This window comes from Argentina silus (genome assembly GCF_951799395.1).
Source record: "Argentina silus genome assembly, chromosome: 20".
Classification (NCBI taxonomy): Eukaryota; Metazoa; Chordata; class Actinopteri; order Argentiniformes; family Argentinidae; genus Argentina; species Argentina silus.
The window spans coordinates 11883011-11895654 of NC_139674.1; the positions used below are offsets into that span (position 1 = coordinate 11883011).

The 12644-nt window shown below is 42.6% G+C and overlaps 1 protein-coding gene across 1 annotated transcript; it reads left to right on the forward strand.

Annotated features, from left to right (window-relative positions):
* The first annotated feature begins 9074 nt into the window (after positions 1–9074).
* gpr85 (G protein-coupled receptor 85) lies at positions 9075–11886 on the forward strand. The gene has a single exon (XM_083692272.1). It carries the CDS (start codon positions 9085–9087, stop codon positions 10219–10221), a length of 1137 nt encoding a protein of 378 aa, XP_083548398.1. The 5' UTR covers positions 9075–9084; the 3' UTR covers positions 10222–11886.
* The last annotated feature ends 758 nt before the right edge of the window (positions 11887–12644 follow it).

A 12644-nucleotide genomic window follows, 5' to 3' on the forward strand; every position in this document is an offset into this window, starting at 1 on the left:
TTCTATCTCCACCGACCCACCCCTGAACCTCATACCGTTCCATGCATTCCAATGAGCCCCTCACTCCGGTGTCTGCCTCCACCGGCGTCCACAGGTGCACACGAAGGAGATTGTTCGGATAAGGAAAAAAGCTGCATCTTAGGGTTGTTCAATCTTCATACCCTCTGTTGAGGGTAACAGCCAAGGGCTTTTTTTCAGTATAAGCTGGTTCGATGATATTCTTATCACCACAGCCAGTGAACTTTAAACGGGGGGGGGGGAGGGGGTACGTAGAAATGGCACTTGCGTTAAAAGGAAGTCAGAAAGGCAAGTTACCCTGGGTCGCCATGGCAACAGAAATATCACTGAGATGGGTGCCCTTTCTCTACCCTTTTAACGAAACCCATTTAAACAGGGGAACAAAAAAAAAATAGGATGTTATTTGTATGATTACGACGTCGGTATTCATTTGTGTCATTAAGATTGGAGATGCCATGCAGTAAGCCTACATGTATGAAAACACAGATAACGGTGAACCTCAACGAAAATCAACAACGGTATACATGTCGATCTACAGCTCAATCTAGCTGAACACTTGTTCACACAGGAAGCTTGTCGTGGCACTGAAGAGCATCACAAGAAATCATCGCCTTCGTTTCACTGGTTCAACCATCTGCTGTGCTATTAGCATGTTAGCATTAGCATGTTAACATGAAAGCAGCAACCGGAGAGAGAGAGAGAGAGAGAGAGAGAGAGAGAGAGAGAGAGAGAGAGAGAGAGAGAGAGGAGCAGCAGGCTTTACTGGCTTGTATTCTATTTACACAAACCAAAGGGCGAGGGAGGAAGTCCTGGGTTTCATCTTTGGGAGAAGAGGCCGGGGCGGGTGAGGTCCTGGAGGGATGGGGAATATGCTTACAACCCAGTGCAACACCATGGATTGCAATCTGCCCTCTTTGTGCAGCTCTCTCAGAAATCCCATTCCACCTCAAAGCGCCCAATCTACCCATGCATGTGTACCGTGGCCATTAAAACCAAAGAGACAACACACACACACACACACACACACACACACACACACACACACACACACACACACACACACACACCACCCCATTACCTCTCCCGCTCTAAAGATGTCTGAAAAGCAGCAGTAAGCAGCAGTAATACAGCAGTAAGGGCAAAAACACCATTTGCTATTTTAGGGCTTTCAGGCTTTTTTTTTTTTTCCAGGAAAAAAACCAACTGTTCCAAACACAACAAAGTATGGCGTTTGAGAATGATCAGGATAATCCTGATCATCACGATTGTGCTCATCACATGTGATGATAACATGACATTTCGGGCCATGACAGGAAACCTGATGAGGTGTCAATCCCACAGACATGGACCCCCCCCCCCCCCCCTACCCCCCACCCCCACCCCCACACACACACAGACAATGATTAACTGTGAGGTTACTCATCAGCAGGGAACACATAAGATCTCTGCTGAAAAATCTCTATCTCACCAGCACTTTATAAACTCCAGCACTTTATAAACACTACATTTCATCACTGAGACACCTCTGAGCTCTCATCACTTGCCTCTAAAGAATGCCCATCAATAAAACAGCAGGTGTCGAAAAATGGAACAGTCTGTTTCACTTTTGAAGCATAAATGCCAGTCCTATTCCCATCTAAAAAAAACAAGGTTCCTACCATATAATTTGTCTTTGTTAGATGAAAAAAAAGTATATATATATATATATATATACACACACACAGTACCAGTCAAAAGTTTGGACACACCTTGCCAAGAGTGCTGTCCATATGTGTTCCTTCATAGTTTTGATGTCTTCAATATTAATCTACAACGTAGAAAATAATAAAAATAAAGAAAAACCATTGAATGAGAAGGTGTGTCCAAACGTTTGACTGGTACTGTATATATATATATATATATATATATATATATATATATATATATATATATATGAACAATAAAGCGGTTAGGATTGAATGCGATGCATCATGCATTCAATTCAGATTTGACACTTCTACCAATTTGAAAGAGGAGTGTGAAAGTTCAGTGACATCATTTCACAACGTGATCAAAACTACACTGAGATGAATTAATTACCCTTTTAATGTTATCCAACTGTCATAAATGTCTCTCGATGGGTGTTTGTTGAGCATCCTCGTCGCCTCGTCAACAGACACCATGAGTAGATAATTACAGCGTGTCAGTCCATTGCAGAGGCTTGTGATGCTCATCTCTGCATGACTCAAAGATCCAATCCTTCGGACCAGTACCCACCATCAGTATAATTACTTACCATTATGTGTATACCTTTTAATTACTATTTTTGTCATATAACTGTTTCGTGAATTTCTGTTTGGGATGAGGGTGTAGTATTTTTATAATCCCATTTTCGGTTTCCTAACTTCACCCGCACTTACACACTTACAGTATCATGTGCTTCTATACTATTTACTGTGTGAAAACAAAACTTAAATAATAATTAAATGAAGAAAGTCACACTGTGCAACACACAAGGACCAGCTGCCCTTCTTGTTTTCCTCAGGCGGTGGTTCAGACCCTGTTAAGTATTTAACATCCAAAACATTAGCACAAAAGCCATGGGACAATCCATTTGTCATGTCCTCACACTGGGATTCATTACAGGCCATCCAAAGGCCCTGCTACAAAGGCACCAATCACTTTTAAAGGGTCCCTTTCTTCCCTGTTTTCAAAGGAAATATTTTCAGTGTATAATTAATCTTTGGAAAAAGATGCTTTTGTGCTATTTAGTGGGCGTGGATGACTCTGTCGCCACATTTGTCGTAGGTAATACAAGAATAATGTCCCTTGGGCCAAACTTGGGGCACGAAAAACGGGCCTTTTCTGTTCTCTCTCTCTAAACAACAGTTATAAACAGATGACCTTACTGTAATACTGCCTATCCTTGACTAAATTAGATATGTTGACGGTGCAGTTTGAAATTATATAATCAAACACACAAACAGTGCCCATCTGAAGCCAAATAGTTGGGGACAGATGACCACCAGGAGGACCACCACCAGGAGGACCACACCAGGAAGACCACCACCAGGAGGACCACACCAGGAAGACCACCACCAGGAGGATCACAACGAGGGGGACCACCTCCGCCTTCTCACAACCCCAGATCTTACGTGGTTCAGTCCAGCCCTCAGACCTCAGTGTGCCTGCCGCCTGGTAATTGATCAGTACCGGGACGAGCGGATATATAGAAATGAGAGTGTTTGTCTAACGGATCAGGAGAGTACCATTAATCTCCCTGAGAGCGTGTTCTGCATTGTAATGTGCTCCTCAGCTCCACACACACACACACACACACACACACACACACACACACACACACACACACACACACACACACACACACACACATTCACCCACCCACACACACACACACACACACACACACACACACATTCCGACATGGCCTATTAATCCTACTAGGGAAGGGTGGCAAGGGGAGAGAGAGGGCGGAGAGAGAGAGAAGGGGGGGGGGGGGGAGGGGGTATGAATGGGTCAGGTAATGGCATGGCAGTCTTACAAGGTCAATATTTTAGTTTGGCTGTTGCTGTCCTAATTAAATTACAGGGAGAGCGGCACGCTGCGCTGCATTGCATGCGAGCAGAGAGGATGCGAACCCCGCGAACCCCCCATCGCGCCATATGCCAATTAATCTGCGGCGCGCTAGGTGAATACGTAGCCCAGCGTGTCAAGTAGAGGAACACAAACGGATGATTTGGACGAGTTTCAACATGTTTTGTCTCCCAGTGACAGGGCTACTGTAAGTGGATGAGTGGAGGAGGGAGGGATGATTTCAATCCATACTAGTGGGCCGGGAGGTTAGCCTTTCATAGTCAACAGCACAGCACAGCAAGTCTATGTGGCCAAGGTGCAGCGTATTTGCTGCAGACCTTCTGGACTGTAGATTTGTTTGTTGAGTTCTTTTGTGAACTCATGACATCATGACCTAGGACGTAGAGATATTGGAGCACATATTGGTGGATCTCCGGGAAGAGGAATCAAGGTCTCAGTGTTCAAAGTTCACTTAATTTTGACAGTTTTGGTATCTACAGTATGTCTACAGTATGTCTACAGATTTCATGTGTGCAAAAATATGTGAACCTCTTCAGTCAATAGCTTGTGGCACCTCCATTAGCAGAGATAACTTGGAGTAAACGTCTCGTATAGCCACTAATCAGTCTCTGACATCTGTTTTGAAGGATTTTTGCCCACTCCTCCTTACAGAACTCAGCCAATTGAGTGCACCTCGATTGGATTTATGCCAGAACTTTGACTTGGCCAGTCCAAAACACAAATCTTCGTTCTCCTGAGCCATTCTTTGGTAGATTTGCTTGAATGCTTTGGGTCGTTGTCTTGTTGGAAGACCCATTTTCAGCACAGCTTTATCTCCTTGACTGATGGCTTGACGTTCTGTTCAAGGATCTCCTGGTATACCTCAGAATTCATGGTTCTCTTAATGATGTGGAGTCGTCCAGGTCCAGAGGAAGAAAAGCAGCCCCAGATCTTGACATTCCCACCACCATGCTTGACTGTTGGGATAAGGTTCTTTTGGTGGTAGGCAGTGTTGGGTTTTCGTCAAACATAGTGGTTTTGATTATGACCAAAAAAAGTCAATTTTGCACTCATCTGTCCAGAGAACAGAATTCCAGAAACCTTCAGGCTTGTCCAGGTGGTCTCTGGCAAAGTTAAGACGGGCAGTTTGGTTCTTTTTTGACAGCAGAGGCTTCTTCCTAGTAACCCTCCCATGAATGCCATTTCGATTCAGTGTTCTTCTTATTGTTGAAGCATGCACGGTTACCTGAGATGCAGCAAAGGAGGTCTGCAAATCTCTAGATGTTATGTTTGGGTTGGCTTTTACCTGATTTATTATTTTTCTTGTGGCTCATGGGGATATTTTGGAAGGCGTCCAAAGTTACTGCCATGTTAAATTCTCTCCATTTGTAAATGATTTGCCTCACAGTGGATGGAGACTCAAATCTTGTTGATGATTTTATAGCCTTCCCCAGACTGATGTGCTCTCACTACCCTCTTCCTGATGTCCTCTGGGATCTCCTTTCCTCTCGGCATGGTGTGTTTTGCATTCACCTGTATGGGTAACACAAAACTGACCTGGTATCTTATCTCTATTTATCAGAGTCCCACCCAAACTCTTTCCTAAAGATATCTCATTTGATTGGTTCATTTGGTACCCAATTATTTACTCACCTGATTCTACTTTCCTACTTGGGTTAGGGTTTAACCAATGCAACTTCACTTATTTTTGCACCTGCACTAATTTCTTTAGAATTAAATTGTTCTACTACACGCATGATTTCCTCTAAACCAACATATGGAATTGGTAAATATAAACCTATTATGTCAGATAAAAAAAGACTGGTTCTGATTAAATAAAGATTTCATGGTAAAAACTAAAAAAATTGCACAAGGGGTTCACACACTTTCAAGCAGCACTGTATGTCTCATTAAAGTGTAGACTTCAAACAAGCATAGCTAATGAGCTTGAGTGAGATATGTCACGGTTATTAGTCTAATTGTCAGATTGGAGCATAATCAAAGGATTTGAAGCAAGGATAAATGAACGAAAACAACCTACCATTAGTCTGTGAGTGTGACAAGGTCACTCAATGATTGATTAATTACATTTCCAGTAGCTCGTTACAGTATTTCTTAAAAGCAGCATTATTTATAATGTGAAGAACAGCTTATTGAGAACAAGGCTCCAGGCTACTTAAAACAATAGAGGGTCCTATAACATGCTAAGCAATATGGCCATAGCAACAGTATCACATTGCTACAAAAGATAATACAAAGATATTACAAATACAAATTATCTACAAGAAATAACATTAAAGAAAAGCATACATGAGAAACGAAATCATCCACACCAGCAGACCATATTAAAAAAGAGATTAAGTAAAGTGCTTCATTATAAAGGGAATAAAGCAGCAATGCGATTGGCCAAGATAATCAGGAAATACAGTCGTATCATCTGACCAGGACATACGCGTCACAACAATTATCTGATCGCTGCTGGAAGTAACATGGCTGCCATGCCCGAGTTATCTGTCGTAACAGCGACGCTGTGGGTGCTCTTTCTCTCCCTCATTCCCCCAGCCGAGGCGTTTGACGGAGGGGATGCAGTCGCGCTGTTGCTGGGAGTGACAATATCGCTTGTGGGAGTTTGCGCTGGCCTTGGCTGGTACGCACGAAAGAGAAACGGACAGTAATGATTCACCTAAACGCTCCCGTGGGGATCGGTGTTGGTTTGCATCCTGCAGCGCTCTCCCTTTACGTTCCTGGGTCATTTGTTTGATTTTCTGGCTCAATATGTGTGTCCAAATGACTGACAAAGAGTCGTGTGCCTTATTGGAAACAAACTGACACGCGAGTGTGTGTGAGAGCAGGGGATTTGCGGGGACAATGTTAGCCGACAAAACCAGGAAGTTGGAAACAAGGAACTGTTCAAGAACCCTGCTGATTTGCGGGAATCCATGACCAAACAGATCATAAAATACTGTGGCGATGTTGTATGGTCTTGTGACATCAAATGTGAACAAATCCTTATACTCTACCTTAAATTGTACCCATGGCACTGATAACCCTAACCATAACACTTAATGCTGAATTGGTTTACTGAATAATTATAATAATTATATTTGTTACAAGGTGTGTGATGACCTGTCACCAAAATGGAGAAACACCATCAAGTATTATTTTCACCATTGCAATGACACTATAGCCATTTGCTTTGATAGAAATGTCAATAAAAAATACCTTTATTTAGTGGAAAGTGTGTGTCATGAGTCCTTTATTTTACACGTGTGAATGAACAGTCACTCAGTTATAGAAGTATATTGATAGGCCTACACTGTCATCATGTTCAATTGAATTTGTACCTCTAATATTTGGACATTGTGGAAAGTCCATTTTAGCTGTAGTGCACAAGCAATGTAGTGCAAAAATAATATGTATGCCCTATGCTTCATTAACAGCTTGTCAATTATTTAAAGGCAGTCTTAACCCGAGGTGAACTGAACTGCTACTCGCTTTAACCCCCTCCGCTGCAACACTGCAAAGCATTATAGACGCATTTTCTCAAAATCACATTTCACATCATACTACTTATATGAAATGTTTGGTCTCTGCCTCAAAATCATAGTTGGGTGGAGCGTAGGAGAAGGAGCCGCCGAATAGGCTATAGGTAATACTCTTATCAATCGACAAGCCGGCTTTAAGTTTCTCAAAGCCCACATTATGGGCACATGAATTAGCCAGCATTTTTTGCAATGAGAACAGATGAACCGGTGGCACTATTCTCCCGACTGTATGACTGATGAAGGAGACGGGAGACTCGTGATGCTGCCCCTATTGAGCAGATGTTGCCGTGAGAGACGAGGCTGCTGCAACAAGAGACAAGACGCGTCTTGGATCACAAATAGGATCAGTGCGCATGCTCCGTCCGTTCCGTTTACTGTATATTCACAGTTGAAAAAGGGCAAGCAACAAACCAAGCTTTTTTACAGCAAAGTGACTTCTGCCATGTAAATAACCTCAAGGGAAACACAAAGGAATATCAACAGGTATGCTTTTAATTGATATCTTAGCTGTCCATTCGATTTTATTGGCCTTGTGTTCTGTGGCTTAGATTCCAGTCAATTCATAGCGGGTAGGCTACTTGGAAATTGTTCTGCTTAATGGACGTGCGGATTCGCTACACTGTATGTTCAATCTAACATTGCACGGTCAGAAATGAAACGAGGATTATTGTAACGCATACTTTTAATCGACGAAATTCCAACCTAAATAGATGGATAATGCTCATAAAAAAACGCTCTTCGGAGATGTAAACGATGCGTAAAAACGCACAGTTAAAATGGACAATATTCAGGAAATACAGTGCGACATAAATAGGCTATGTTTGATATATAAATAGGAAATATGCGAATATGCCCTACTCTTGCATAGCAACAGAGTATTTCATTGTTTATACCATTCGTATTTGGATCGAAATGCAGAATTGCAATGGATTTTGATGTAATTATTGATTACCGTCAATAAACAATTTCTGTCAAATAGCATTTTCACAAAATGATGTTCTACGTGAATTTATTGGTTTTGTGGTATAACAAACTCGCCTTTTGTCGAAGCTGAGCTTGCAAAATAGATCAAACCTCATATGCTTAAACGCCTTAAGCATATGAATATAGCTTATTAACGTCCGCTGAGTAATTCCAGTGAACCGTTAATCAGACAAAACATGGATGCTTTATTCTGTATGCGCCCTCCGTTAATTTTCAACAATGCATGAACGCACGGTGAGTTTATTCGAGGCATCCCCTGGTCCGATACATCAATTCTGCAGGGTCTTTGGGTGTGATCAACAGCTTTCCTGCTGCATTTCTATAAATGTTTCACACGTTTTACGCCGTGATAAACCTACCTAACGTCGAATTCAAACCTTTTGTTTACCGCTTTTCTTCCAGACATGTGAATATGTGTCGCATTTGAATGTTAACCGAACATTGGCTTTTCCTAATAATTCATGTATTTTCTCTAACGTTCCGTACTTTCTATAAGGGCAGCCCATAAACGAAAGTCTATCGTTTTTTTTTTTTTACCAGGATCAATGCTTGTGTCTTTATCGAGCTCTCTAGACGAACTATTAAAGCTATAGGGCAGAGTTGTGCACTGACTGCCTGCCTGCCTGCATGCCATTATAAATGCAATAAGCAATTCAACTGAAAAATTGAAAATAAATGACATATGCAAAGGGAAATGATTGTTTATGATAGCCTATACTCCAGTTAGAAAGAGAGGCAGTGTAATGAAAAACATTGCAGCTATTCTGTATGAGTGAATCCTGATCGGTGGATGGTATTTTTCAGGGATTTTTTTTAGGTGTGATGAGACAAAGGAACAAAGGATGCCTTAGAAGAGAGGCTGCTTATAAGCCTGGAATCTGCTTCAAAGCACACCAAATGGATCTATCGCCTCCCCCTGCCTCTTCCAGATCATGATACTTGGCTGAAGCAATTGTCTATCTTTATGATCCCTCCTCCATCTATGGCGAACTATAGCCATGCAGGGGACCACAACAACATCTTGCAGAATGTCTCTCCTCTCGCCACTTTCCTCAAACTGACCTCCCTGGGTTTCATCATCGGAGTCGGCGTGGTCGGCAACCTCCTGATCTCCATCCTGCTGGTCAAAGACAAGAGCCTGCACCGCGCGCCCTACTACTTTCTGCTGGACCTGTGCGCCTCGGACATCCTGCGCTCTGCCATCTGCTTCCCCTTCGTCTTCACCTCCGTCAAGAATGGATCCGCCTGGACATACGGCACGCTCACCTGCAAAGTGATCGCCTTCCTGGGGGTGCTGTCGTGTTTCCACACCGCCTTCATGCTGTTCTGCGTGAGCGTGACCCGCTACCTGGCCATAGCCCACCACCGCTTCTACACCAAGAGGCTGACCTTCTGGACGTGCCTGGCCGTCATCTGCATGGTGTGGACGCTGTCGGTGGCCATGGCCTTCCCCCCGGTGCTGGACGTGGGGACGTACTCGTTTATCAGAGAGGAGGACCAGTGCACGTTCCAGCACCGCTCCTTCAGAGCCAACGACTCCCTGGGCTTCATGCTCCTGCTGGCCCTCATCCTCCTGGCAACCCAGCTTGTCTACCTCAAGCTAATCTTTTTCGTCCACGACCGCCGGAAGATGAAGCCCGTCCAGTTCGTGCCGGCGGTCAGCCAGAACTGGACGTTCCACGGGCCCGGGGCAAGCGGCCAGGCGGCGGCGAACTGGCTGGCGGGGTTCGGGAGAGGCCCCACCCCGCCCACTCTGCTGGGCATCAGGCAGAACAGCAACGCGGCGGGCCGGAGGCGCCTGCTGGTGCTGGACGAGTTTAAGACTGAAAAGAGGATCAGTAGGATGTTCTACGTCATGACGTTCTTCTTCCTCACTCTGTGGGGGCCCTATCTGGTGGCTTGTTACTGGAGGGTGTTTGCCCGGGGACCCGTAGTCCCTGGGGGGTATCTGACGGCGGCCGTGTGGATGAGTTTCGCCCAAGCGGGGGTCAACCCCTTCATCTGCATCTTCTCCAACAGGGAGCTCAGGCGCTGTTTCAGCACCACACTCCTCTACTGCAGAAAATCCAGGTTACCAAGGGAACCTTACTGCGTTATATGAAGGCTCGGGTTGTCGGTTGTTGTTTTTTTCTATCTCTCTCTCTCTCTCTCTCTCACCCTGATTGATCTTGATTCTTGATCCGGGGTTCGTCCATGCAGTCGTTGTACAGCTCTCCTCTTCATCCCTCCTGTTTCTCTTCCTCCTCCTCCTCCTTCTCCTCTTCCCTCTCTTTTAGAGGCAGAAGCTGGACTGTCTCACAACCACAATGCTTGGTTTATGTGATTGAACATCAAAGATGGAGGTTGAAGGGAATGAAATAAGCAGGAAGCAGAGAACATCTTCTGTGTTTATGTTCTAGTAAACAACTGCAGTGGAAGGCCATTTAGAAGCAGAGAAGCAAAAAATAAAAAAAAAGAATCATCGACAAAACAACAAATACAAAGGACTGACCCCCCTTGCTTTGGATATTTTGAAGATAATTCTGTGAGGTATAAAATACAAAAAAAAAAAAAAAAAAGGATGAAAAAAAAAAATTTAAACAAAGAAACGATTACCTCTTAAGGAATCACTGGAATTGTTTTACATTTAAAAGTTGCACTAAAAAGAAGATGTAAAGATGCTTTTTTTTTGATCAACAGTTGCATTGCAAGGACAACTTGTTTTTTTTTCCTCCAAACTAAACAATGAATGCTTTGATTTGCAACAGACTTCACAATCGCTGTAAGTAAAGCAAAACATGTTGGGTGACAAACTGTTGGAATACACCATCACAAGAGGATAAAATTGGTTTTAATGTAAGTGATATCTTTTTCATTTTTGGGGGGGGCCTCACGATGGGAATAACAATGTGTGGTTTTGAAGTTGCAACTTTAAACTAGAAATTATTTCTTGTAGTTTTACGATCCATATGTCCCTACTGTCTGACATTGTTATTTTCTTATCACATTTTACTAAGAAAAAAAATAAATGAAATGATGTTTGGAAAAAAACGTTGCTTTTGAGAACAACCTTGTGCTTAAAAAAGACAGTGAAGAAATAGTTAAATGTGTCATATCCATGTTACCTAAACACTGACATATTGTTACGGTATTGTTGAAGCCACTCCAGGTGTTCTTGCCTTAATGGTTCTGATATTGTCATGTTTTTTGGTTGTTGGGTTTTCTCATTCGCTCCTGAAAAGTCCCCAGACACAGAGGGAGTGTGTTCACATCAATGTGAAGTGCATGTTCATTTTAAAAAAGCTGGTCCACTTTCATGATTGAGCATCACAGGCCATACACTGAGCAGTCCATTTTTATTCCGCAATGGTTTGCTACACCCCACAGAGTGCTCAGAGCACAGGGAGCTTGTGTGTGTGTGTGTGTGTGTGTGTGTGTGTGTGTGTGTGTGTACGTGTGTGTGCATGTGTGCGTGTGTGTGTGTGTGTGTGCATGTGTGCGTGTGTGTGTGTGTCCGTGTATGCTACAGTATGAATCAGACAACTGTCACTTCAAGACCAGAGCCTTAGTATGAAATCTTGCACAATTTGTAAAAAATGTAAAAGGAAAAAAACATTGAAGGCACACGTCTTGTTTCTACTTTCCCTACATTTGCTCTCTACTGATTGTTTTCAATAACTTACTTTTTCTCTTGTGGCCATTTTAATATTTATTCTGTATTCTTTTTGTATATTATAGATAGATTGTGTGTAAGTATGTGAGTCTTTCATTTTGAAGTCCCGAATGTGAGTACAGTTTAAGTTAGGATTGCATTTGCTGAAAGTTAAATGTGTAATCTGTTGCTTACATTTTTGAAAATAAAATTTTACATTTTGCAAACCTGTTTTTTTCCCCTCTCACTGACAGAGATGTAATGTTTGATTTGGTTTGTTATCAAAGACATTCCATGGTGATTTAGAAATCAAAAACTCTAATCTGATGATGGCAATTACAGACACACTACTTTTGATTTCATCTGATCATCTTTGTGACGTTTAAACAACTAAAATCATCTAACCAAGTCAACATGGTACAGTATGGTGACATAAACATCGATTGCTGATGTAACATGATGTAAAATACATCCATTTTATTGTTTAAGACGTTCACCAACAATATGTATTGATTGATATTGAATATGCTATGTGCTTTGTGCTGAAGACCATTCCATTCATTCTTTTATCTTTACGCTCTTGTGGTATATTTCTCCAAACATAATTCAATAAGAAAATGACCTTAACCCAGTTGTCTGCAAACACAAAAGATGAGGCTGGAAAGCATAAAAAACCTCTCTTGTAAACAAGCCAGCCAACTTGCATAGGCGCATCTGACCTGAAAATCTTTTAACTCATTCGGTGCCGAGGGTAATAAAGCCGCCCAAATTGTCAACATTCTAGAGTGCCAAGGGTGACTTTATTCACCAAAAATGCATCAATGGTGATGCTTCATGTTGTAGCCAATCAAAGCGTTGTTACTAGGTAAATACCGCATAAACACTCTCTAGGG